This window comes from Epinephelus fuscoguttatus, linkage group LG4, assembly GCF_011397635.1.
Source record: "Epinephelus fuscoguttatus linkage group LG4, E.fuscoguttatus.final_Chr_v1".
Classification (NCBI taxonomy): Eukaryota; Metazoa; Chordata; class Actinopteri; order Perciformes; family Serranidae; genus Epinephelus; species Epinephelus fuscoguttatus.
In genome coordinates, this window is record NC_064755.1 from 34150741 (window position 1) to 34178552 (window position 27812).

Below are 27812 nucleotides of genomic sequence, written 5' to 3' on the forward strand. Positions count from 1 at the left end.
GGCATGAAGGCTAAAAGCCAGGGCAGCAAGGCCATAAAATAAAACAATGATTTAAGTCCACGTCCATAATGAATTTGATTTAAGGACTAAGTATGTATAACTATCTGTGAAATGAATAACTAAAACAAGCTCAAGTAATAATAATGAGTATAATAAGTAATAATGTACTAATAAACCCAATGTGTTTTAAATACAGAACAACCAGGTTTATGTATTTATAAGCAAACAATCTTAAATATTAGGCCTGATGATAAACTGATTCACTGAACAAGACTAGCTGACAATTATTTTTGATGTGTTGTTAGATAGCTAACAAACAAACTGCAGCAGGATTATTCAATTACTATTTCAACTGGGCCGCATTTCAAAACCAGATCATGTCAATGGGCCACATTTTTAGCCACGAGCATACATATATATATATATTTATATACACACACAGGCATGGCCCTCCTCAACATGATGCAGAAACAGACTAAAAAAGAGCTGTCAATGCACAGAAGCATAATAAGTGACATTAACAGTATCTAATAACACAGACTATCTCTCTACCTGCATCTCCCTCTCTCCTCTCCTCCACACACACACACACACACACACACGTGCACACACCTCACCTCCTGATGCTTTCCTTATAGGTCAGTTACACAGGATATAGTTTTATACAGTCCATGGCAGCAACAGTCATGTTTACAACAACAAAGTCACTATTTAAAACCCAATAATATCTCACTGGAATATAAATATTCCTCCTGACATCACAACACTGAGTGAAGAAAGTCACGTTATCTCAGCATGAAGACAAACATCAGTATCAGTCATTCATCCTGCTCTCTACTGAGGACACTCACTGTCTGCAGGTCACTGCCTCAGGTACATGTTCAGATAAAGTGTTAGCCTACATACAGACAGCTTTCATTTTAGTTTGTCTTCAACACTTTGCTGTTAGCCTCGCGAGCCTCACGATGTGCTTGTGTCGACCGTTATCGTAAATCATAATAGCGCTGAATGAGAGAATCATATTTCAACGACAGAGCAGATTGAAATATGGCTTTCTAAATGCTGATCACATGTTTTGATAAAGTATTGGCTTTTTACTGGCAGAGGTTTTATTGCACTTACTCACAGTAACAAGCGTACACACACACACACACACACACACACACACACATATATACATATATATATATATATATATATATGTATATATATACAGTACAGGCCAAAAGTTTGGACACACCTTCTCATTCAATGCGTTTTCTTTATTTTCATGACTATTTACATTGTAGATTCTCACTGAAGGCATCAAAACTATGAATGAACACACGTGGAGTTATGTACTTAACAAAAAAAGGTGAAATAACTGAAAACATGTTTTATATTCTAGTTTCTTCAAAATAGCCACCCTTTGCTCTGATTACTGCTTTGCACACTCTTGGCATTCTCTCCATGAGCTTCAAGAGGTAGTCACCTGAAATGGTTTCCACTTCACAGGTGTGCCTTATCAGGGTTAATTAGTGGAATTTCTTGCTTTATCAATGGGGTTGGGACCATCAGTTGTGTTGTGCAGAAGTCAGGTTAATACACAGCCAACAGCCCTATTGGACAACTGTTAAAATTCATATTATGGCAAGAACCAATCAGCTAACTAAAGAAAAAGGAGTGGCCATCATTACTTTAAGAAATGAAGGTCAGTCAGTCCGGAAAATTGCAAAAACTTTAAATGTGTCCCCAAGTGGAGTCGCAAAACCATCAAGCGCTACAACGAAACTGGCACACATGAGGACCGACCAGGAAAGGAAGACCAAGAGTCACCTCTGCTTCTGAGGATAAGTTCATCCGAGTCACCAGCCTCAGAAATCGCAAGTTAACAGCAGCTCAGATCAGAGACCAGATGAATGCCACACAGAGTTCTAGCAGCAGACCCATCTCTAGAACAACTGTTAAGAGGAGACTGCGCGAATCAGGCCTTCATGGTCAAATAGCTGCTAGGAAACCACTGCTAAGGAGAGGCAACAAGCAGAAGAGATTTGTTTGGGCCAAGAAACACAAGGAATGGACATTAGACCAGTGGAAATCTGTGCTTTGGTCTGATGAGTCCAAATTTGAGATCTTTGGTTCCAACCGCCGTGTCTTTGTGAGACGCAGAAAAGGTGACGGATGGATTCCACATGCCTGGTTCCCACTGTGAAGCATGGAGGAGGAGGTGTGATGGTGTGGGGGTGTTTTGCTGGTGACACTGTTGGGGATTTATTCAAAATTGAAGGCACACTGAACCAGCATGGCTACCACAGCATCCTGCAGCGACATGCCATCCCATCCGGTTTGCGTTTAGTTGGACGATCATTTATTTTCAACAGGACAATGACCCCAAACACACCTCCAGGCTGTGTAAGGGCTATTTGACCAAGAAGGAGAGTGATGGAGTGCTGCGGCAGATGACCTGGCCTCCACAGTCACCGGACCTGAACCCAATCGAGATGGTTTGGGGTGAGCTGGACCGCAGAGTGAAGGCAAAGGGGCCAACAAGTGCTAAACACCTCTGGGAACTCCTTCAAGACTGTTGGAAAACCATTTCAGGTGACTACCTCTTGAAGCTCATGGAGAGAATGCCAAGAGTGTGCAAAGCAGTAATCAGAGCAAAGGGTGGCTATTTTGAAGAAACTAGAGTATAAAACATGTTTTCAGTTATTTCACCTTTTTTTGTTAAGTACATAACTCCACATGTGTTCATTCATAGTTTTGATGCCTTCAGTGAGAATCTACAATGTAAATAGTCATGAAAATAAAGAAAACGCATTGAATGAGAAGGTGTGTCCAAACTTTTGGCTTGTACTGTATATATATATACACATATATAACTGGAACTCTGGTTTCATGTATCATCACTAGTTCTACAGTTCTACACTAAACCGAAACTCTAGTCTGACTAGTTTTACAGCCTCTCTCCTGCAGGGAGCAGGGAAGGGGCAGGAGAGAGGCTAGTCTGACTAGTCAGACTAGTTCTACAGGAGAGAGGCTGTAGAATGATGATACATGAAACTGAAACTTTAAAAAGTAACGCCGATAATGGTGGAGCTTACTATTATTACGGTCTTGATTAAACTTGCCTTGGGTTGTTTGATGAAGTCTCCTGGTTGGCCGGTGATAGACTGGTGTCAAACTGTCGTTATAGCCCAGCAGATATTTACATATATATATATATATATATATATATATATATATATATATATATGAAAATTAGATAGATAGATAGATATTTCTGGTAGGTCTATGGCAGTACATGGTGTTAGGCCTACATATTGGCTGAGGAAAATATCTTCACCGGAGATGGTGACTCAAAGGTCGACGTTTAAAGATCCCTGCTCTACAATCACCTAACAGAAAACCTGAGCGCTTCAGGTGATGATGAAGCTGCTTGTTGTGAGACAGAGAGAAGGACAGAGAGGAAGATGGATTACTGCACAATGTTTCCCAAAGTTATCAATAACTATATGACTTTATGAAACTCACACACCAAAACACCAAAACACAGTTAATCTGGTGTGAGCTTTTTCTTTCACTTTGCACCGCTACACAAGCAGTCACCGACACCCTGCCAAGTCTGTCTCTCAAAGTTAGAGCTGATAAAGGAGGAAAAGTCTGAACTCACCGTGGACAGTGTGACGAGCTGTCAGCTGAGTTGTGTTACAGGTGTTGCTGTGAAGTCAGGTGTGACTCAAAGGAACAGAAACAAGCATCTTTGTATCCTCGGCTGAGGAGGTGCAGAGTCAGAACTGAGGAGGCAGCAGGGGGGCGGTGCCTCAAATTTCATGTCCTCCTGTTTGGTGAAGCTGGACAGTCTGCAGCAGCCCTCAGCACAGGAACTCACAGCAATACTCACATGCTGATTTCAGGTTATTAAAGGAAAACTTCACCCACACATTTTTAAATGGAAAAAGTCATTCCACTGTCATGGAGTGTCACAGTGTGTGGTCACCTTCACAGCTGAGAGAAGCACCCTTCATCATTGTGTAGGGGGTAAACACAGCAGCAAGCTTTGGGACACACTTTCAACAGCAGAAAGAGAAACTGTCATAACTTCTCATAACCACAGAGAAAAGTTAAATTTTCTCCCATTTTATGTTCCTCATATGTATTTATAGCACTTCTATTTAATCTGTATGTGCTGCTAGGCCTACCTGAATTTTTTATATTATGTTTTTATCATGAAAAGAAGTAAAAAAAAATAACTTGATAAATTGAGATAAATATGGAAATAAATAAATAAAAAATAGAAATAAAACTTCTTTGGCAGCATTTCTTTTCTTTTTTTGCAAACATCTTTTGGCTTTTCACTCAGATGTTTATAGCGACGTATTTTATCCTAAATACACTGTATACACAGAAAATTAAGTCAGTTAAACTTCAGGGATATCAATGTAATGCTGCAGGTGGAAGCTGCTGTCTTTTCTCCTCACATATATTGTGGAGAACACAACAAGTGGCCACCACCACCGGCATGAAGTTGTAGTCTATATCAGACTGCTTAGACAGGACACGCCATCTTGCGTTCAGGTGTCCAAAGGCGTGCTCAACTTTCACACAGATGGCACTTAAGTGTTCATTGAAAGTCTCTTGTGTAGCTGTCAAATTGGGACCAGAGAAGCCCTTCATGATCCAGGGTAGTAGTGGGTATGCAGGGTCACCAGCGAGGAGTAGTGGCACTTGGACTCCTTCTACGTCCTTCACTGCTTGGGGGTGTTTAGCTAGATATCTGACAGCGGCACAAATATGTTAGTTGTGTGGGACACTTAAACTCAATCACACTCAATATAGGCCAAAATAACTGAAGTAACTTTTCACATTACAAGCAAAAAGCACACCAAGGTTTAAAAAGCTGCCTGTGGAACAAGTGAAAAAATATTCATTGAAACAAGATAATTATGCATATCTTCATTTGTTCCATTGGCTTCTTTTTTTTTTTTTATATATATGTTACAAGCAACTCTATACCTCACTGAAATGTTACAAGTTAGATGATTTTGACTTATTAAGCATGAGATAAAAATTAGACAAATATACCTGGTGGAGCAGGAGGAGGACATGGGCAACAAGGGGGAAATGTGGATTGGCTGACAACAAGGGTGTGGAGGGGAACACTAGGGTGGAGCAGACACGACTAATACAGAACAGGTGTCACGGAAAGACTCTGGGAACAGGGAAGGACAAACAAGACAGGTGTGACAGGAAACAGGCGGGAAAACACAGACAGGAAGTAAAACAAGACACGACACATGAGGAGAAAATCTACTAAATATAACAGGCAACAGATTAACCATGAATGAATAACTTGGAACAAGGAACACAAGCCAAAAACTCCAAAACAAAACCTATTGACCCTTTTACTGTTAGTAAACTGTATGATGTTTCTGGTGGGCGGGGCTTAGCTGGAGGCGAAACAATTCTTCACAGACATTAGCTAGTGCTAGCTAGCAACTTCTGTTGGTTTGTTTTAGACAATGGAGGAAGATGATGTGAGTGGTGCATTCAGAAATACTCATTCTTAGTGTCAGGGTGTACTCTGGCACAAACTGGACTGTTCATGAATTCAGAGTGCTGTCTGAATGTACCATTCAGTTATTCAGAGCACCGCACTCTCGGAGTGGCAGAGCGTACTCTGGACACTCTGTCTGGAGAGACGGAGCAGCAGAGCGCTGAGTGGAGTGATTATGTGATTAACTTAACCGTTGGTTAATTCATATAGAAATATAACGTTCCGTTTCTTCGACCAACAGAGCTGTCACTTCAGTGTAGAGCATCAGACTGAGTTTACGAACACACCATGTCAGGTCACTGACTCTCCGGGACTGTGAGTGTAACTTGAATAAATTAACACTGACCAACGGGACCAGACTGGCCGACCCGTATGCTCTCACTCAGTGGATGGATGATGTCACAGGAAGCTTTGTGGTTGAATACTATGCCAATCCTACAAAGGAGGACGACACTTGAATGGTTTCCTTCAAAGCTAACGTTAGCTAATGCTCTAAAGAGTTAGCGTTACAGAGAAATCCAATATTCCTCTTAATACCTCCCCAGTTTCTGATGAGGTGGACATGATAACCCTTAATACACATAACTTTATTCATCCCTACAACAGGGAATACTTTTTCCCTAACCTGATATGAAGTGTGCGCTGCACATGTGAGCATTTTTGAGCATTTTTGTCCGTCCAGTCCCTCGTCTTATCACATTCAACCATGTTAACTCAACAAGACGACATTTTAAGACTCCTTTATAGCCTACAGCCCTATGGTGGAGAGTTGTGTTTTGCCTCCAGCTAACAAACTGACGTCATTGTGACGTCGGCCCTATAAGGGTCTACAGGGTAACAGAATATATACAGAAACCCAGGATCATGACAAACACAGCCTTGCAGCTGCATTGCATGCTGCTCTGCTGAGGAGAGAGATTTCTCTCTGTATTATTACTGAAACTTGATTCAAATAATTAAAAAATACCAAGTTGTGTTGAACAGTCACAAAGAAGTTTAATTGTTATTGTGGGAAAACTGTGCTGCAATTTACAGCAAAGACAAGAGAACAACTTTTGTGTGTATGACTCGTTACAGAACATAAGACGAAACTAAATAATACAAATTATTCAGTATGAACATTACAAATCTGTGAATTTGGGGTCTAACCTGCATTATTTGTGTCCTATCACAAGGGTACATGATGAGAATAAAACAAACAACAAAGCAAAGCAAAGGTTAATTTTTAAATGAAATATTTTGTTTTCATGGCCAATTTTTTTCCCCCTGTAGCTTTTTTAAAATTCATTAGTCGGGAAGGTAACTTCCCAGACGTCCTCTCTGTCGGGATCCCAAAAGTCGAACAGCTCCTTCAATATTTTAGCATCCTCCAATCCATCATGGTCGTCATAGTATCTGTACAGGAAGTGCTCAGCCAGAGACTCCAGAGAATAACTGTGCAGATCGTAGAGGTTCCTGCTTAGCGGCAAGGTGTCCACAAACCCAGACACCACCTGCTGGAAGTCCTCCCAGAGGGAGCACTTTCGCAGCACTCTGGCGAGTATGGGTGCATCAAACCCCTTTGCATTGTGGGCCGCCAGCAGAACAGGGCGGCGGTGCGGGCGTTTGCAGCGTCGGGGGCGGCAGGAGCTCAGAAAGTCAATGAAGTCCTTGAGAGCATCATAAAGAAAGACAGTTTTCACAGGAGTCCCGTGGTGATACAGCGTGCCTCTGCTCTGGGTAAGGCCTGTCAGCTCTGAGGCTTTTGGAGAGATGGGGCGGCGGGGGAGGATGTAGGCGTTAAATTCTCTCTCTCCACAGACGGCTGACAACTGGATGATATGACACCCTGGATCTGAAAGTAGAGAAGGGATGGATTTAAAGAGGAATAAAGAAAAAGAAAATATAAATAAATATATGTTCAAAATTATAAAACAAGCGTATGTGCAGGACGATTTCTTAGCTGCGATGGCTGAGTTTTGTTTTTTTTATCTTTGGTCAGCTATTTCTCCCATTTCCATACTTTGTGCTAAGATAACTTTTTTTTAAATTATTATTATTATTATTATTATTATTGTATTTTTTCCAATTTTCTGCATCTTCTACTTTGGTGGCACAACCAGACTTTGATATACATTGCTGCCACCTGACCATGGATGTATTTTCTTGCATCTAATGCATAACTGCCATGCATTGTGGGTAGTATACACCTCTGGAGCGACCATTGTTGTGCACCTGCTCCCTCAGCTCTCCGAGGGTTGATCTCACCAAGTTCACTTCAGGTTTTCAGACAAATGGAACGGCACATAAGATGGCGGTGGGGATTACCCAGAGGCCAAGTGTTGAGCGGAAGTCAGCGAGGGCATGTTGAATGACTAATGAAACACAGCTAGTGTCATATCTTTTGGACAGCCACTGCATGCGCATACTAATTGAACATAAAAAAGTTTTCTGTCGTCACATCCTGCCAACAGTGTGACGGTAATGCTTTTTTTACAGAAACTTATGAGTCGTTTAACACAAAGTCAAAACCACTCACTCAGACACTTCAAAGTAACAATGTAATCCGTTCTCTCAACATCTGGTTTCAGTCCTTTAAAGATGTGGTTTTGACAGCCAGGGCACTTTATCCATTATTAATATAAATATATTGATTTAAAGAAGCCTGAGGGGTTCTTAAGCCCTGTTTCCACCAAACACTTTTGGTATGGTACCTTTGGAACTAAAAGTAACCCCACAGACATGGTGCCTAGACCCAGGTCCATTTAGTGTTTCCTCCGCAAACAGCACTCTGAGTAATAACACAGAGAGTGATATAACCGCCTCAGTTCCCCATTCGAAAATAGCCGTGTGACGGCAAAGAAAAGCAGTGAAATTTATTCTGATATTTATTTTATTTATTTATTTATGTGGCTAAAATAAATTTTGCTGCTGCAGCACATTGCTTAGCTTCTGTGACGGTACTCACAGCCTGCTTCTCCAAACTGGGGGCGTGCCGACCGACATCCACTGTATGTAATACACTGACCGTGGAGAAGTACCTCATAAAACCTTTCTTCAAATGACCCAAACTATCCCTTTGACGGGACTCTGGTGCATAATCAACAACTCTTTGAACTTTCTTCCCATTTTTATTTTCAGAATACTAAACCAAACCAAACCAAGCCAAACCAAGCCATGACTGCCGAAAAGGGGTAAAAGTATTGATAAGCAGACAAACAGACATAAAGGTAATCTTACCTAATCCAGTGGTCTCCAGGTCAAAGAAAACAATGTTCGACATCTGCAAAGATTTAAAGAGACAGAAATTTGAACATGAACTTACACATCCTACAGTCACGTCTGACAGTGCATTGATATAATATTAGCTTTCACAGTTTAAGATGGCTTTTAAAGCTAAACAATGTATAGATTCATACAGAAGCAATCCCTCTCAATCACCGACCCAGTAGACGTGTGTGGCGTAGTGGTGCATGGGTCAGGGTTTTGTTAATCAGTGACCCAAACCTTCAAACCAAAGCTGAAAGTTCCTGGTAATAACCTGCTGTTAACTGTACTGCATTAAGTTCACAGTAAATGTCACAATATGAAACGTGTGTTTTCCGTAGAGGGACAGCAAGTACATACTCATCTTTAAAGTGGTTAGGGACTGTTTGTTACTAATGAGGGGGGAGGAGTTGGTGCACAACAGGGAAGGGATGTCTCATAATTATTCAAGCACTAGGGAGGGACGTTTTCATTTTGACGAAGGGGATGGACATCCTTCTTCAAATGGTTGTATCTTGTATTCATTTTACATAACATCTGAACCCTAAAACCTGCTGACAGGTTTGAAAGGCATTTTTCTCTAAAAAATGCCAAAATTACACCATTTATCATCGACCAGAAACACTCGATTATCAAATTTCCAACAATTCTTGAACACGTCATGCTTAAATATTTCATCAAAACTACATTTCATCACTTTAAAATGTTGCCAAAACAACCATTTGCACAAACCAAATCCTTAAAAAAGGCATTTTAGATTCAACTTTTAGTTTTAACTTTCAAACATCAAAGGGTACGTTTTTAAAATCTCATAACATCGCCTCGCAAAGAGATATATATATATATATATATATGTACTATACATATGTGTGTATAAATATATATATATATTAGTCCATACCCATTGAGTACAGCATACCATACCATGACTTAGTCATACCAAAAATTAGAAGAAAAAAAAAAAAACAAAAATATTCGGCCACAGCGATTGGTCGCATTTTAGCCATTTTCAAGCATTTTTCTGTTGTTGACAGACAGATGCCTACATATTAGCTGAGGAAAATATCTTAACCAGAAATGGTGAAGCGAGGGATTTAAACATGTCGACGTTTAAAGATCCCTGCTCTACAATCACCTAACAGAAAACCTGAGAGCTTCAGGTGATGATGAAGCTGCTTGTTGTGAGACAGAGAGAAGGACAGAGAGGAAGTTGGATTACTGCACAATGTTTCCCAAAGTTATCAATAACTATATGACTTTATGAAACTCACACACCAAAACACCAAAACACAGTTAATCTGGTGTGAGCCTTTTCTTTCACTTTGCACCGCTACACAAGCAGTCACCGACACCCTGCCAAGTCTGTCTCTCAAAGTTACTGTGTGAACATAACGAGCTGATAAAGGAGGAAAAGTCTGAACTCACCGTGGACAGTGTGACGAGCTGTCAGCTGAGTTGTGTTACAGGTGATGGTGTGAAACCAGCGGTGACTCAAAGGAACAGAAACAAGCATCTTTATATCCTCGGCTGAGGAGGTGCAGAGTCAGAACTGAGGAGGCAGCAGGGGGGCGGTGCCTCAAACTTCATGTCCTCATGTTTGGTAAAGCTGCAGCAGCCCTCAGCACAGGAACTCACAGCAACACTCACATGCTGATTTCAGGTTATTAAAGGAAAACTTCACCCACACATTTTTAAATGGAAAAAAGTCACGCCACTCTGTCGTGGAGAGTCAGTCACAGCTGAGTGAAGCACCCTTCATCATTGTGTAGGGGGTAAACACAGCAGCACGCTTTGTGACACACTTTCGCAGCAGAAAGAGGAACTGTCATAACTTCTCATAACCACAGAGAAAAGTTAAATTTTCTCCCATTTTATGTTCCTCATATGTATTTATAGCACTTCTATTTAATCTGTATGTGCTGCTAGGCCTACCTGAATTTTGTATATTGTGTTTTTATCATGAAAAGAAGTAACAGGTAAACAGTTCTTGTAATACAAGACAACCCCAAAAAGGGAATGGTTTTACATGTGGTGGCCACAGACAGTTGCTCTCCTTCTCTTTCCTGACTGATTGTGCTCTAGTTTGGTCTTCTGCTAGTGTCCTTGTCACTACTGGTAGCATGAGGCGGCACCTGCAGCCCAATCAGGTAGTCCAGCTCCTCCAGGATGGCACATGCATACGTGACCTCCAGCAGGCTACTGGTGTGCATGTTTCTGACCACACTGTCAGAAACAGACTCCATGAGGGTGGCATGAGGGCGTGACGTCCTCTCTTGGGACCTGTGCTCACAGCCCAGCACCGTGCAGCTCCATCATTCACCAGAAAACACTAGAACTGGCAGGTCTGTCATTGGTGTCCCGTTCTCTTCACAGATGAGAGCAGGTTCACACTGAGCACATGTGACAGGCGTGAAAGAGTCTGGAGATGCCGTGGTGAACATTATGCTGCCTGTGACATCATCCAGCATGATCAGCATGGGGGTGGGTCAGTGATGGTCTGGGGAGGCATGTCCTTGGAGGGTCACACAGACCTACATGTCATAGCCAAAGGTACCCTGACTGCTGTTAGGTACTGGGATGAAATCCTCAGAATGATTGTCAGACGTTACTCTGGTGCAGTGGGCCCTGAGTTCGTCCTGGTGCAGTGGGCCCTGAGTTTGTCCTGGTGCAGGAAAATCCTCGGCCTTGTGTGGCCAGAGTGTGTAGGCAGTTCCTGGGTGATGAAGGCATTGATGTCATTGACTGGCCCCCTTGTTCCCCTGACCTAAATCCAATTTAGCACCTATGGGACATTATGTATCGGTGCGTCTGACGCCACCAAGTACCACCAAGACTGTCCAGGAGCTAACTGATGTCCTGATCCAGGTCTGGGGGGAGATCCCCCTGGACACCATCCGCCGACTCATCAGCAGCATGGCTAGACATTGTCGGGAGTGCATACAGGCAGATGGGGGGCCGTACACACTACTGAGTCACATTATGAGTTGGATCAGCCTGTGATTTAAATTTTTTTACTTTGATTTTCGGTGTGATTTTGAATCCAGCCTCAGTGGGTTGATGATTTTGTGTTCCACTGACCAGTTACTTCGTTTTGTTCTCATCAAATTAAACAGTGTACGTCAGTAAAGATTCTGCCTTGTTATGCAAGAAAAAAACCATCATATCTCAAGATATTTATTAGCATGCTAGCTAATCATTAATTTGTTAGTTAGCAAGCTAACAACAGCAAATGCAAAAATCTAAAATACACATTTATTTCTCTCGTATTTCAGGCAAAATACAACTCAACTCATTTGTGTTTGGCTGCAGTTTTGCTTTTTTAATAAGCAGATGAATTTCCCCCATAAAGTCTTTTTTTCTTACAACCATAAACATGTTCATTAAAAAAAAAAAGAAATATAACACAAATTGCACCTTATACGTAACCGTGTCCAGAGTGGCGCAGACAAAGAGACACAGCGCTTCTTTTTTTTTCTCGCTTTGTAGCACAAACATGACAGACCGAGTGTGGCCTGCTAAAATGTCGCCATGGTTAATAGTAGATAATGAACCGTACACAGGATAATATATCCTCTTATAACACCTTTTATAACAGATTCTTTTAAACCAATGTACACCCCAAAAGCATGATCATAAATAGTACATACACTGTGTATAAAAGAGGAACAAAAACAACCAGAGAAAGCAGAGCATGCCTTCCAGTGACAGGTACATTCACTTTTTTTTTTTTTTTTTTTTGTCTTTTTTCGCCATATTGACAGCCTGGACATGTACACAGACCATCCCATCAAATATCAGCTTCAAGATATTTGATCGGGAATCAGTTTTGTCCCCTCTGAAACTTTTTTTTTTCCCTAAACAGGTCTACAGTTTATGTTGTAAAAAGACAACACACTGCGAGTCTCCACAACTGCATTAAAACTGAGATCAGCACAGTCTTCAGTGAGACTTCCAGCTTCAAGGAAAACTTGATTAACACTGATTGTGTTGGTGAGATCGGAGCAAAGGGTGCTCGAAAGCATCTGATCGCACAGACGCAGCAAGCAGGGAGGGACATAGTGCAGCTTAAATACGGAGACATCATCGCTGTTAAGCTGAGTTAGGGCCATAAAACTGAATATCACACTGACGGTTTCGATACTGTATGGACAGAGACAGAAAGAGAGTAAGAATATGCAGAAACACGTGGACGGTCTGAGTTAGTTGCTACTTGTTCTCGTCTGGTTAACAGGAAGGTTAAATGCTACTTTTCACAGCCAGAGCCGGGAGAGAAGAGGATGGAAGAGCTACTGTTTTGGTAAAAGAGAAGAAGAAGAAGAGAGTACACTGGATGGCTCAGAGGACGTTGTGGACGGTTTGAGAGTGTGTGTGAGTGCAAGAGTTTCCCCACAGGTGCAATGAAACTCAGAGGAATTGAACACATCATATGTCCGAGTTAGTTTTAGTGTCACTTGATGATTGCAGAGACTTTTTTTTCCACCTTTATGAAAAGAACATTTTTTTGGAGGGGGGAAACACTAGTGTATGTGTGTGTAGCCAAGACCACACAGGTGGGAGCTGATACAGTGGCAGGAATGATTCACTCACTCATTCAACCATGCACAAACGCGCGCGCGCGCGCGCACACACACACACACACACACACACACACACACACACACACACACACACACACACACACACACACACACAGAGTCAGGAAAGAAAAAATGGCTTTCATCTAAACAAAAATGAACCATGAAACAATATTGAAAACAAAAACATGACATCTTCGATATCAATAACAACACCTATAATACAGCAATAATATCTATATATATATGTAAAAAAAAAATTCAAGTCCTGACATAGTAACACTGATGTTTCTGAACAAAAACAGATAGAAAACAAGAGGGAGAGACAGAGACAATACACTTATGGCTGATTGACACCTCAGGTAAAGTAAACGTGACACCAGGGGCCAGATGCATAAACAATGTGTACGCACAAAAAACGTGTGTACGCCTTTTCACACACACAAACTGATGAAGAATGTGTGACAGTAATGTCACCAGTCTTTAGATGAGGCGGGTGACACAGTCAAATGTAAGTTGAGAGACGGATAACACTGTTTTTAGGTTGTTTGCAAATTTTAGATTGTGTTATTATTTTTGCAGGCTACACAGGCACATTTATAAAGTTCATTTTGAATAACTAAAAATAATCATTCATTTTTTTTAAAGCACTTTTTAAAGTCTGTTTCATCATAAGTTGTCCCTCAAGGATTTTGGGATCATAACAATCAACTAGGGCTGCCATCTAATAGTCGACCAAACGTTAGTCGACCACAAAGGTCATTAGTCAGCAAGATTTCATTGGTCCCTTAGTCACAGAAAAAAAAGAAAAAAAAAAAGTGAAACTCTATTAGGAGCTGCGCCTTGTCCACACACACACATATACAGTGACAGCGCTAACTGATAGCATCACACAGCTAATGTCACCAAATGGTTATTTACAAGTTTGGTGGCAGTTGTGCCGTTTTGGTTTCTGTGTGAGCTGAACGACTTGGTGTGTGATGTTAACCGTTGCTGTGAGGCTTCTGCCCAAGAGGTAAAATATGACAAGTAGCGATAAGATGCATTAACAGCTGATGGTCAGCGATCAGGTGTTCCTGCCCTTCATCCCCAGCCATCACAAATAGACTCTACTTCTGTGGGAAACACTGAATGCTCATAATAATAGCTCTGAATCTGAGACAGCATCACAACTATTTTTGAAATTTTCACCTCTGCGATTTAAATTATTTAGAAAAGCTGTCGTGAAATCAGGCATTTCAAGCTGCAACAGTCACAAGAACAGCCTGCGACATACTGAAGGGACTGATGAGTGCTTTGAATGAATCACTGGTCATTTTTCTGACGTTTAATAAAAATGATGATTGCAATTTCACCACAATGATTCTCAAATTCAATATTTGCTTAATTGTCATTAATTATTGGTACAGACACTACAAATATCCACAGCTGTGTGTAATTACATGGCTCAAAGGTGGGTCATGAGTCCATTCTCAATGGACCGCAAGTGACTCGCAAATGTGTCAAGTTCCTAACAAACACACTTTATTCTGAAGTGTGTTTTTCCGGCACAAAGTTTTTGTAATGAAGTACCGTTTCCGGCTGCAGAGTGAGTCACTAACAGACAGCTATTTAACAGAGAGAGCAAACTAGCTCAACTCAAGTATGATGCTGAATATTTTAAAATAAGTGGACCTTGAACTAATGACTAAGGACAAATCATGACCTCGGGGCTGTATCAGTTGGGAACCACTGCTCTAGAGAACCTCTCCAATAAGACACAGTTTGGGAAATTGTACTTTCTTTATGCAGGTCTTATGAGTGGTGAGGCGGGTACAAGTATCGATATTCAAATGTATGTTGAAGGTCATTTTTAGATCCTTTCATGGCAAACTGTGGGTGTGGAAATGAGGCCTGTGTATGTGCACTCAGCGCCTCAATGATGGAGATTTATAAAACAGAATCAGGCATACGCACAGCTTTGTTGATCTGATGAAAAATAATGTGTATGTATATGTCTGTCTTTGTGCGGACACACAGTTTTACACAGAGTTTTATGCATCTGGCCCCAGACGTGTAGCTCTGTGGGCGCGGATCAAACGCTTTTCCTTCTATTATTTCTCAGGTGTATAACCCGAGGACGCCCGAGGCTGGCTCTGTTCATCGTTAAATCAGAGAAAACAAAGGACAGTAAACCGAGCAAAACCAGCACAGAAACAAAAGTGGAACCTGAACACTTCAGTTTGCAAAATTGAAAACAGGAAATAGAGACTAATCAACAATGAATGACCCAGGAGCAGCACTGGAGTTTCTATTTACACATTTTTCTTCTGTAACAGAATAACAATAATAATAATAATAATTAATAATAATAATAATAATAATAATGTAACATATTTCTGTACAGTCTCTTCAAACTGATGTAGGAAAAAGTGTGATGGAGAAGCATGCAGCCTCGTGGCTGGTGTGTCCTGTGTAAACGTGAAAAGCAGACTTAGCTTGGCGCTGGTTACAGACAAAATGTCCGCCAGTTCAGTCAGTATGGCTACATTTCTTCAGGGTGGCTTTATCCACCTGCCCACATGCTAAAAAATAAAGATGGGGCTCTGTAAGATTTGGCTTTGCATGTGTGGGTTTTTCCTCTGTCTCTCACCAACCGTCCTTCCCTTCTTCACTCTCTCCTCTGACCGACCCCTGGTGCTCCAGCAGGGGTCAAACAGCACTGAGATCAGAGGGTCAACAAACATGGCCGACTATTCACTTCACTCTGCTCCAGCATTCTTCAGTCCTCTTTTTCTTTGACCTGTCATTTTGTCCCTCTGTGTCATAGTTCCAGTCTTCTTTGATTCTCACAGCCCTCTGCTCTGACTGTTCCAGGGGAGGAGGGGTGTGGGTGCCGAGGAGGGGCAGCAGGCGACACTGGGCACAATCCTCGCCCTGTGACCAGCCTCATTTGACCCCGGACTCTCCCTCCTCCTCCTCCTGTACGCCACCCTGCACTCGAACAGGTGGCGGCTGGCGTTCCTTCCCTCCTCGGCTTCACACCATGAACTCGTTGCTGCCGTACAGAACCAGCTGCTGTGGCCCCGAGCTGAAGTCCGACTCCCTCCGGTGGCTTCCTGAGGGCTCACGTGGGGAGCTGCGGCTGAGCCTGAGCCTGTGACGGGTCTTACCGTGGCTTCCCTCTGCCTCAGCCAGCGGGGCCCCCAAACCACAGGAAGTGAGCAGGGGCCCGGAGGAGGAGGAGCGGAACCGGTAGTGAGGGGATGGAGAGCCAGAGGCATTGGAGGAGAGGGAGGAAGAGGGGTGGTAGGAGGAGGAAATGGTGGAGGTGGAGTCTGCGGAGTCCTGGGAGTCAGGCTGACGGCGCAAAGCCCGTCTGGTCTTTGCCTCCGACTTTCTGGCGCGATAAGTGCCTCGCTCTGCAGAGAGACATCAGCAGAGGTGTTAAAAGCACATTATCAATACTTCATCATACCTGCACCATCATACGGTCTCTCTAAAATCCACCGCAAAAGTAAAATTTTTTGACGTACTCCCGCCAAATTCATAACTGAAATATTACGGAATGTAGGAGCTTCCCATAGAATGGAAAAGAATGGACTCCTGGTTGCCTTGTCTCCGTACACATACGTAAGTGGAAACAAGGCGTTGGACATACTCACACATACCAGAGGGGTCTGATGTGGCTCCCTCCGTCTCTATGGTGATGTTCTCAGAGCTGTCCGCTGTGCCGATGGATGCTTCAGATTCAGGAGTCTCATCGTCGGACGTCCGAGGCTCCAAGATCAGCATCTCATACGTCAGCTCCTCCCTGTCGACACACACACACACGCAAAAATGCAAATTACAGATTATGTAAGTGCTTTATCTAAATCATTTCCTACTGCATGCAATTTAGACGTCCTGACTAGACGTACACATACTGTATCTGTGTGTCCCTGAAGGAATCAGTGTACCAGATTGCTGAGTAATGACATACAGTAAAAAGACAGGTGTTAAATCATACACAGCTACCAGTTCACACTTGTGTGTATATATATATTTTGAGTGGTGCATCAGCTAAAATGCCAAACTGATTACTACCTTCTCTTTGTTTCAGTAGCTTGTGTACAAATTTTGTGTGACACATTAAGCAAAACACTTCAACTGTCATCATCAGGCTCTGAACAGCTCAACCAGAGACGTCATACTTTTCTTTCTGCAGACTTTCGATCTGCTCTGTGAGAATTCGCTCCTCCTGCTGCATCGCCAGCTGCTGCTGCTCGTTCAGCCCAGCCTCTGCTGCATCCTCTCCTCCTCCTCCTCCTCCCCCTCCTCCTCCTACTCCTCCTGAGCCCTCTCCATCCACCACCACAGCGGCTGCTTTGGGGCTGAGAGGAGGCGAGGTCACGTGGGTGCTGCTTTGCCGAACACGGCCTTTGCTCTGCAAGTTCACAAAATCACAGGGCAAGAGAGTGTGTTAATGGAGGCTGCCGAATAATAATAATAATAATAATAATAATAATAATGATCATTTTTTGGTTGACAGTGACAGCGATGGAGCACAGACAGCAGACTTGCTATAGACATGGTTGGATGTTTTGACCACATACAGACTATACAGAGAATGCGTTGACAACATCAGTTTAGGACATCACGGCTAAGGCACTATGAGGTCAGCTGATTATCAACACACACACACACACACACACACACACACACACACACACACACACACACACACACACAGGTAGGCATTACCTTAAGTTTAGCTGTGTTAGGCTGCGTGACATTAAGTTGTGGAGCAGAAACAGAAAGCAGAGTCAGTGGAGCTACAGTCGGAGTGCTGCTCTCTCAACGTGCTCAACACAAACATAAACATGAACCAAAGACAAAACTACAGTTACAGCAGACCTGGTCTTGCGACTTCAAAAAGATACCGCACTTGCCAACGTTAACCAGTTCTACTTGAGAAACAGGAAATAACAACCTTCATTTGTCCTCCAGGAACATTACTGCTAGCTTGATAGCACTGTTGTCACTCCTGACATTAGACGGGAGGTGCTAGCAGTAAGCTAGGTAGTTAGCTTGGTTAGCTTTCCACAGACACTTGGCAGACAAAGCAACAACACCATGACGGAAACTCCTCTAACAATTAACTTTACACAAACAGTAGAGCTACATTACGAGCCGGATCTAACAAAGAGAAATTAAATGTAGGTAAAAACTAATTCAACAACGTTAGCAGTATGCTAGGTAGATTATTTTCAAGACTTCCATTAGGTGAGAGTTAGCTGCTTTGGTTTTAAAGCACAAGTGGCTTCAAGCTTCATAAAAATCAACTTAATTCACATAATTCTTTGTTAATTATTATTAATTATATCGTCAATTAATCAAACAATTTCCCGAATTACCCGCTGTTAATTAATAGCATCTAGCCACAGCTAGTTAGCGTTAGCTGCTGTTAAAATCTCATTTGTTCACACAACACTTGGCTCATAAGTAGAATTGTGACAAAGACAACTTTTAGCTCAAAGTCAGTCCCAAGTCTGGAGACATAATTGAGTCCAAGTCAGTTTGTCTATTTGGGGAGAAAGCTGATTTAGCAAAACAAAACCTTGCGTGAACAATGGCGTTCTCAGGAGCACATGTTCCCAGGGTCCTACTTATGACACATTCAGGAGAATTTTCAAAGGGTTAAAATGTTCAATATATGTTTCCCCTGGTCAGTATGTCACAATCCACCTACAGCTAACAGCCTACTGATGTTAAAGGCTGCTCCTTGAAACCTTTACACTCAAATTTGTGTTCAAGACAGTTTTCTTGATTTTAGACATTGATATCTCCACAGTGGCTACATGGATTCTTACCATTTAAATTGCGTTTGAGACGTCCATCTCCCTTTGTTCTTTTACAGTATGAACTGTAAAGACGGCCCTAACAAATCCCTAACAATATTAGTTTATATCAACCACACTGGCAGCAGACGTCAATATGACATTAGAAATACGTTAAGACTAAGAAAAATCGGGTTAACAATATTATAAATGTCGAATGACAAAAAAATGAGGTAAGAATTTCATGTCGTGACACTGGCTTTTGAGACGTGACATGAGACGTTGGAAGACGGTGGATTTTGGTTACAACACAACTTAAAACCAACAAAATATCTGTCATTAGTATTCAATGTCAAATGTGTGTTGACATGAGACGTTGTCCTGACATTGAATTTTGGTCACTCAAGGTAACAACCCAAATTGAACCAAATACCAGCGTCTAATGATGTTGGTGGCCAGCTGGGAAGAACATAGCCTGGGAACATAGGGATGACTCTGCATCCTCTGTGCAACGCAACGGTGACATGTTTTATGTGAAATCCCAAATCATCCTTTAACTGTATAAATAAATTGATTGGTTTCTTGTTCAGTACATTCCTTTAAAAAGAATAAAAGAAAAATATAAAAAGTCCAAGTCTTCAGTCAGTAGAAAAAGTCAGCAAGTACTCATCAAGTCTTTACACCCAAGTAAAAGTCTTGGCAGACGTTATCTAGAAACATCAACAGTGTCATGTCTTGTCATGTGATTTCCATACTTTAACCCTATAATGTACCTGCGGACAGCCACAATACACTACCTGAATACAACAATATCACACTGTTCTTTTGTTTTTAGATGTAAACTTTGAACTCAGGAAGAAAATGTGACAATATTAACAAGCAATGTTAATTTTGAGGGCTATCACTTTATTTAGGACCTTATAAATGATTCCACAACAGTATTAAGCGACAACACTTGTCAGCTAAACAAGGTGTAATAAAACAGTTAAGAATGCACAAACAGCAGCTCAGACAGCTAGAAGAGAACTACAGACAGACGTGACGAGTACTGGGACTGGAGGCAACAGACAGTATGAGTGGACGGATCAGATAGACTGACGGACAGGACAGGACTGGTTGTGGCGGTGGGCGGGCACATGGAGTGAGAGGGGCATACATACCGGGGTGGCAGTGCGGGTTATGCTCATAAACCTAACCGCAATTAGTACAGGTTTCTGGAAGGAGGGGTGGGGGAAGGAAGGAAGGAAGGAAGGAAGGAAGGAAGGACAGATTAGGGTTAGGGAGAGGTGAAGGTAATAAAGTAAGTGTGGATCTGGTGATTTGCAGGTTAAAAGACGTCCAGACATTTAGTTTAAAACTGAGCTAAATATGTTTGGGAAGTGAAAGTTGTTAAAGACACTCTAATGGGCACACCATCAGTAATAGTAATGGTGATCGTGGGCAACAGTGGCTCAGTCCACAGGGACTTGGCTTGGCTGGGTCATCGGTTTAAGTCCCAGTGGTAACCAAGTATGGAGCATGGACTGGTAGCTGGAGAGGAGCCAGCCTTCTCCTCCTTCTCCGTCTTCTTCTCTGTCTTATGCTCACAGTTGGCAAGTGGCCCAAAGCGCCATACAGTCTTTACAGTCCTTTTTGTTTTATATATAGATGGAGTTTTTTCTTTGAATAAAAGAAAAAAATATTTTTAGGGAGGTCTTTTTTTAACATCAGCTGTGTTTGGGAATATGCTTAGAATTTAAGAGCAGGGACATGCGTTTATAATGGAGAGGTATTAGTCAACAGAGGCAGAAATGTTCTTATTAATGGAAGGTCTGCAGCACGTGTGTAGCCTTGACGGTAAGAATTTAAAACCTGTAAGTTATTGTGTCCTGCTGTGTACATTTTTGAGGCGCATGTATATCCCCTTGAGTTTTTGTCAGCTTTTTGCTTGTGTTACAAAAACACAGCAAAATCTGTTGATGGAAGATGTATGAATGAACTCCTGCCATGGCCGTAGGGAAACCATGCCAGCTGCTCAAGGAGCTAAAACAAAACTGTTGTGTCACCATTTAAATGATGAGTGAGAGGAACAAGTAGGAAAAACATCCACATCAATGCCAGGCAGTAAGGAGTATATTGATAATAAGATCTTTAGCATAATGAACTGCGCACTGAGAATGACTGACAGTCTGATCTTACCATGGACCTCCTGATGTGGGTCAGTCTGCTCTTAGCTTTGCTTTCTGCAAACTCCAGACTGCTGATGTCTTTCAGACGAGCTTTGTACTTGCCCATCTGCTCATTGATGATCAGCTCCACACACCTGCAGAGAAGAGATACATTTAGAAAGAGTTAACATGAGCAGAACAGAGGATGTGTTGCCTCAGCTATTCATAAATTACAACGTCTGTGCATCCTTCTTAAGTGTCAGGATCTACACTTAGCTTGCTTCAAACTAGTGATTTCCTAAATCAGACTGCAACACTAAAACATTTCTTAACTAGTAAAGCCTTCAGTCATTTGTAAATTGGTAACTAGGTGGCTAACATCTGTACCACTGTCAAATCAAAAGCATAAACTTTGTAAGCAGGAAGTTAAACAGAAACTTTGAAGCTTGAAGCAGGCCTCCAGGAAATGTGTCAGGCTTTGAAAACATTTTTGTGGAATGTGATTTGAAATCTTTCCAGTTCACATAATTATCAAACAGCTTTATTTAAAGAGTTCGCGGAAATGTGTCAACCGTACGCCCAGTTCAGACCAAAGATTCACAACGAGATGAAACCATTTTAGAACGCTGCGGAGAAAAGTTGCAGTGGTGTGAAGTGGCCAGTCTGAGCTTAACTCAAGCCGGCTGATGATGTAACCTGCAACTCAGCTGGCAGCTGGTTTTAGAATGTAAAGCACAACACCTTATTTCACAGCAAAACAACTTGAAGTTGGTCAAGCCAAAATGACCGCAGACAGCGTGTTTGCTTGCTGCTGCAGGTGCTACGTCCTCGCCGAGCCCTCTGTTTCCGTCCTCACAGTGTGCCAGTGTTGGACTGTGGGTTGATGCAGCTGCTTGCTGTATGTGCTTATGCCCCCCCTCACACATTGTCGCTGACTGTTGCTGCTTACTTATGTTATTGTGACGTATTTTCATCGTTTCATCACTACTACAAATGCAACTGTAGCCAGTATCTCACTATCACTATCCTCATTCATATTCTAAGAAGCTACAAATTATGTTCAGCCACAAAATAAGCCTGAAAAGCTGCAAATCAGAACAGAGGTACAGAGAGTTGTTGCACAGAGATGATACACTGTCTTATCTTGTTGCATTGTTGTGAACTGCATTGCAAGTAGTTGCATGTTTCAGCTTGTCTCATTGTGAATCTTTTGTCTGAAATGTGATCTCTTTAGTTTAGAGTCTAACATCATACACTGGCATGCTCATGATATCTTTGTCAGCTGGTTCAGTTAGCGAAAGTTAAAACAATAAAACATTTGTTACATAACTGCCTGGAGATTTAAATCTGGTTAAAAATCTTCAGCCTCATGCTGCAATGTACTTTTGGTGTGAGATGTAGAGGAACAGCCTCTCTGGACTTCCCTTGAACCAGTATTATCAATGAACAAGACCCACCAGACCACTGGGGGTCAAATACTTAGGACTCACCCCTGTATCACCCCGACTGGACAACAAGGAGGTAAAAAGTCACATGGGATCCCTCAAGTTTCAGATACCATCTTAAAGTATCCAGCCTTGGGGCAAAACGCGGTGATGAACGACCTACTAGTTGTCTAAGACAATGCCTCTTTTTTTTCACCACATCCTGTCCCTTCCTGTCACCCCAGGAAAGCACGCCCTCCCCTCTCTTACCAAATGTTCTGTATGACCAAAATTGAAATGTCTGTTGGAAGTGAAATTATACATTTTATCCATGTTAATGTGTTTGAAGTTGTAGATATATAATTGGGGTCCATTAATCAAGTTGTTTGCATGAATATGTGCTTCCTCATTTTGTTTTTCATTATATGTTCTGACTATAGGTTGCTTTAGATTGTATTCATTTTAATTGGATGTTAAGAACCGATTTTTGACCATAATGGGAGGAGTACGTGCCTACTGCGCGTAACATGTCAAAGTATATGTCAAAGATATATACATATATATATATATATATATATATATATATATATATATATATCAAAGTTATTTTAAACTTTTAAGTTTTGCTTATCCAGTTTTCTTTTATCTACAGTTTTTTTTTTTATGCGCGTTAATATTAACTTTGATAACAACATCGAACGGCCAATGATATCGTTTTCACCATTATTATAAGCGAGTAATTATGACAAAGTAGACAAGTGCCTTTTTCGACCTGCCTCTTCACCCAAAGATTCATCAAACCCAGCGACTGCCAGCCACTTGCTGCAGTGGTTCTCGTGCCAAACCCAAAGGCTTTTTGCAGCGTAAAGGGAATGGACGTGGGGGTACGCACAACACTTCACAGGCTCAACCGTTCCCCCTTCTGCAGTGCGCCTGCTGGTGCCAGTCTGCTGGAAAATCTGGGAGTTTGAAAGTGAAAGTTCGGGGCCCCAGGAGAAACATCTGCATGGTTCACTGCTAAGAAGGGAGGCAACGAACTCCCCCTCACAGGTGACACGCTGGGCAGTGGTAAGAGCTGATGTTGAATAGGAGATTTAATTAGGCCTATCTTTATCTTAATCTAGGACTCCTTAGATAAATATTTTGCGCATTCCTGCGTTCCGGTTTATCTTAACATAATCTCTCACTATCGCCAAATTAAATAACCCACACGAGTGTTACTTCTTGTTTTAATCCATTTATACATACTGTTGATTTTGTGTTATTTCATATTATCCTCATTCATTTAGTCAGTTGTTACCCATTTAGCTTCATTTATTGCCAAGTTGTTGTTCTTTTGAGCAGGAATTAAGATCACTGTATGGAGGATTCATAACCCAGATATTGAGATTGATTCATTATTGATAAGCGTGCTGATGAATTAATAATTGGTTTACGGAGTAATTAATTTGATTAGTCGCTTCCCTCATTAGGAGGGTGGTGCCCCAAACTTTATTACGAGTGCAAACATTCTCAAAAAGGTATTTCCCCCACAGAGACAAATAAGTAATAATGTAGGTAAAACAATAGAGTGAAATCGTTAGAAAATAGAAATGAAGACTGTAAAGTGAGGCACTTCTATTCTTTAAACTATTTTGATCCATGAAACTGTTCTTTTTTTTGTACAAGTCCTGCTTAGTGTTTGGTTTTCTGTTTGGGTTAATTTGCTGAGGATGTTTGAGGACAGTGGACATACGCGGTGGTCTTGCTGATGTCTTGGACACTCTGCAGCGGGTCGATGGTGTCAGGGCAGCGAAGGATGCAGGGAGCGAACACAATGGCGAGGGCATTGGCTGACATCCTGTTAGTCTCCTCCTGCAGGGCGATCCTGAGACACACACCACAATGTAATCCGGTTAATCCTGATGTTACAGAGTATGACACACATTCCCAGCAAACACATCAGACAGGAATGTTTGAGACACAGACAGCTAATCCAGTGAGAATCTGAAACCACCGCTCAGACACTTTGTTTACAGGCAAAAATATTATTCAGATCTTATGTTAAAACTCAGAGTTTAGACAGAGGCGGTATTGCCTGAGGCTGTACTGCTGACGTTGATTCTTGTCTCATCACCCACCTGACCAGATGGAAGATGAGGCGCTCCAGCGCGCTGAGGTGCGTCCTGCTGAGCTGGTCGATAACCGAATACACCCCTCTGATCACCTCCCGCTTGTCTGGCTGACCTGGAAAGAAAACGAACACACACCCTTGAACCAAGTAACATTTCACCTACTGAAACTAACTCTCAGCTGGAGGACAGACAAACAGCAAGAGGCTGATTATGAACTCACCCATGGCCCTGAGGAACTCCTCGTATAGTTCAAAGGTCAGCAGAGGGCTGGGCAGGTCCCGGAGCCACTGTTTGAGAACGCTGGCGATGACGTGGATGTTGTAGTCATCCAGGTTTACGCTGTTCACATCTGGAACACACAGATACACTAAGGTAAATTTACTTTCATCTTTCCCTTTTTCCTTTCGTCAGTATATTTAGAGGTACTCGTAGCAGTCGCAGATGAAGAGAAAGAAGAAGACAACTACAGTGTTTCCACAACAGAGACAAAAATTGAATGAATGAGGAATGAACATTAGTTATATGAAAACATAGATATGTAATACTGTCTTAGTCTCACCTGTGTCCAGCCCCTGGCGCAGTTCTTTGATCTTATTGGTGGAGCCCGACTTCCTGTAGATCCCCTCCGTGTAGAGGCCGTGCATCTCGATGTAGTTGATGAGTTTCTCCACCAGCTGCGGGACCGTTCGCTCCTCGCTGGTCAGACGGGACAACTCCACGCCAAACTGCCGCGACGACAGCTCCGGGTCATACTTGTGTAGAAAAACACAGGCACAAACACACATCACATTAAAATGAGTCACCTGTGTGTAACTTCTGCTCAGCAGCAGACTGATGATGAATGATACATTAAGTAAACTCACTTGGTAACTACTTAACTTTTCTTACAAGATATGCTAACATAGCCACCGTAAGATACTGGTCACACCAGACCAAGTCAGCCTGTAGCAGCAAAACCTCTGAGAGCACTGAAAGGAGCAAGGGTGCATTTGATTGCACATGAATTTAACTTTCTTTGAATAAAGGAAAATTTATTTCTACTTTTAAAGGGTGCATAGTCTCACTTTAAGTTTGCATCTGTAACGGATCAGAGTAAATGATGCGTATTGATACTTGTACTTAAAAGAAGACCTACAGATTGAACATTAAACGAGGAAAAAGAACAAAGTGTTAAATGTTTTAATTAGTTGACAAAGCATTTCTTCAAGCAGCAGCAATTATTGTCCTTTTTCACCAAGGTTAAGGTCAAGGTAAACTTTATTGTCACTGAAGGGCATTAAGATAAATACAAACAACAACACCACACAACAACTCACAGCCTGTCTTGAATGGAACAAAGACTTATACTGTTAAGGAATACAATAGCAGCAGGAACAAATTATTTTTTAATCAGTGTATCTTAAAGTACAGATTTAGTTATCTCTGAGTTTTTGTTTTTAGGTCCACAGAGCTTGCAGAGAGAATATTACATACAAACAGAGTGCCCCAGGAATGAGTACTGAAACCCAGAAATTAGTTACTGAAGCATTTTAACACTCTCGGTTCCCAAGTCTCAAAGTCAATGTGTTTTTTGAATGAGTTTTTGGTTCGATGCCTGATAAAAGGTCTGTGGTTAACACAAGCTTTAGAGACTTTCACTTGTTGTTCTACGGCATAGTAAATATGGCACTTGTATAAGGCTTCTATGTGTCATAAAAAAAGGCGGTTGCTAACAAGTGCTTAAGGAGACTACAGAAAGTCATCACACTGAACCGCGCTGAACATGGCTTCACAGTGTTGTTAAGTTGGTGACGCTCAGTCATGTGACCGTGGTATAGTTCATTTGTAGCCTAATGTTAACTTTTTCCTTCTGGCGATTGCATGTAGACTTCAAAAATCCTAAAACTGGTGTTCATCAGAGGAACTCAAGTGGAGAAAAAAGAATAAATATCTGCTAAGAATATTATTGGTGGCATATAAGAAGTCCCTAGTATTGATGAATGGATTGACTTGGTATATAATATTTATGTAATGGAGGAAATTTCTATTGAGAACTGGACGAAATGGTCAGTATATGTCTCAAACATTTGACTGATTTTGTCTGAATAAGTACGAGAAACACATTGTGGTGTGATTAGTTGCCCACACTGTCTCTACATGTAGGCCTATGTCTCGATTCAACATCCGTCAGCACAATCTATTTATTTGTTATCTATTCTCCATCCTTATTTTATGGTTTGATTTTTATTTTTTTTTTATTACTCGTAAAACTTTTTATTATTTATTATTATTTTATTATTTTAATAAAATGAAAACTGTATACCCACAACAGAAGCTAAAATGAGACTAATCTTGCTACAAGAGGCAGGGATACTATATTTTTTCTACTAACTCAGATGATAACAGCACAAAATAAATCAAGTTAGCAAAACTGTATTAATTGTCTTGATTATTGATTAAACCAGTGTGCAGTGCTATGATCCTTATCCGTTGTTGTCTTTTGCATTTTAACACTGTTGTAAACCTTCAGATAAAAAACAAATCTCCGCTTACCTTTTTACTGCACTTGGTGGTCATCTTGGAGCAGCACTTCCTGTGACAGGCGTAGCGACACACTGCAGACAACAGAACAACACAATCACACTGACGGCACTTCTACCACCTCCACAACAATTGCAACAACATCTGCAGTCAGTCACGACCTCAAAGACGCGAGGAGGTAACAGAGAGTTTGGACGTGAAGTCTGCAGCTCACTGAAAGTGCAGATGGAGCTTATAACTGGATAGAAGATGGATTTATGAGGTTTAATCGAATTTTTCTGACACTCAGGGAGCCAGGGCATGTGTGTGTGTGTGTGTGTGAGAGAGAGAGAAAGGAGTAGAAGGGGATGTAATGCACTGTGTGGGTGGAAAAAAAACCTACACACACAGGCATGAGTGCTTGTGGGTAAGTGAGTTAGGAGAGCATTAGGAGCTGCAGGTGGTGTGTGTATC

The 27812-nt window shown here is 41.7% G+C and overlaps 3 protein-coding genes across 17 annotated transcripts in view; all 3 read right to left on the minus strand.

Moving 5' to 3' along the window:
• LOC125886953 (DNA polymerase III subunit epsilon-like) overlaps nt 1-10317 on the minus strand; it is a 50283-nt gene extending 39966 nt beyond the window's left edge. For 2 of the 7 annotated variants that reach the window (XM_049573360.1, XM_049573353.1), the window contains exon 1: nt 3653-3781. The gene's annotated coding sequence lies outside the window, so the exon portion shown is untranslated. Of the gene's footprint in view, nt 1-3652; nt 3782-10207 lie in introns of those variants that run through there. The other 5 variants (XM_049573363.1, XM_049573358.1, XM_049573359.1 and 2 more) reach the window with 5 other exon arrangements.
• Nucleotides 6508-10342, minus strand: LOC125886955 (DNA polymerase III PolC-type-like). The gene is made up of 3 exons (XM_049573364.1): nt 10208-10342; nt 8756-8798; nt 6508-7370 (listed from the first exon to the last, which is right to left on the minus strand). Exons 2-3 carry the CDS (start codon nt 8796-8798, stop codon nt 6814-6816), a joined length of 600 nt encoding a protein of 199 aa, XP_049429321.1. The 5' UTR covers nt 10208-10342; the 3' UTR covers nt 6508-6813.
• A 1720-nt stretch (nt 10343-12062) lies between these two features.
• The window catches only part of LOC125886934 (unconventional myosin-IXAa-like), a 226942-nt gene continuing 211192 nt past the window's right edge, over nt 12063-27812 (minus strand). For 3 of the 9 annotated variants that reach the window (XM_049573320.1, XM_049573315.1, XM_049573313.1), the window contains 11 exons: nt 27372-27433; nt 25399-25591; nt 25060-25188; nt 24846-24951; nt 24461-24592; nt 21333-21456; nt 20315-20368; nt 18079-18099; nt 17529-17761; nt 17007-17149; nt 12063-16757 (listed from right to left, as the gene is read on the minus strand). In XM_049573320.1, coding sequence (XP_049429277.1) covers nt 16375-16757; nt 17007-17149; nt 17529-17761; nt 18079-18099; nt 20315-20368; nt 21333-21456; nt 24461-24592; nt 24846-24951; nt 25060-25188; nt 25399-25591; nt 27372-27433 — 1580 coding nt within the window. In that variant the 3' untranslated portion in view covers nt 12063-16374. The remainder of the gene's footprint in view (nt 16758-17006; nt 17150-17528; nt 17762-18078; nt 18100-20314; nt 20369-21332; nt 21457-24460; nt 24593-24845; nt 24952-25059; nt 25189-25398; nt 25592-27371; nt 27434-27812) is intronic. The other 6 variants (XM_049573318.1, XM_049573316.1, XM_049573314.1 and 3 more) reach the window with 3 other exon arrangements.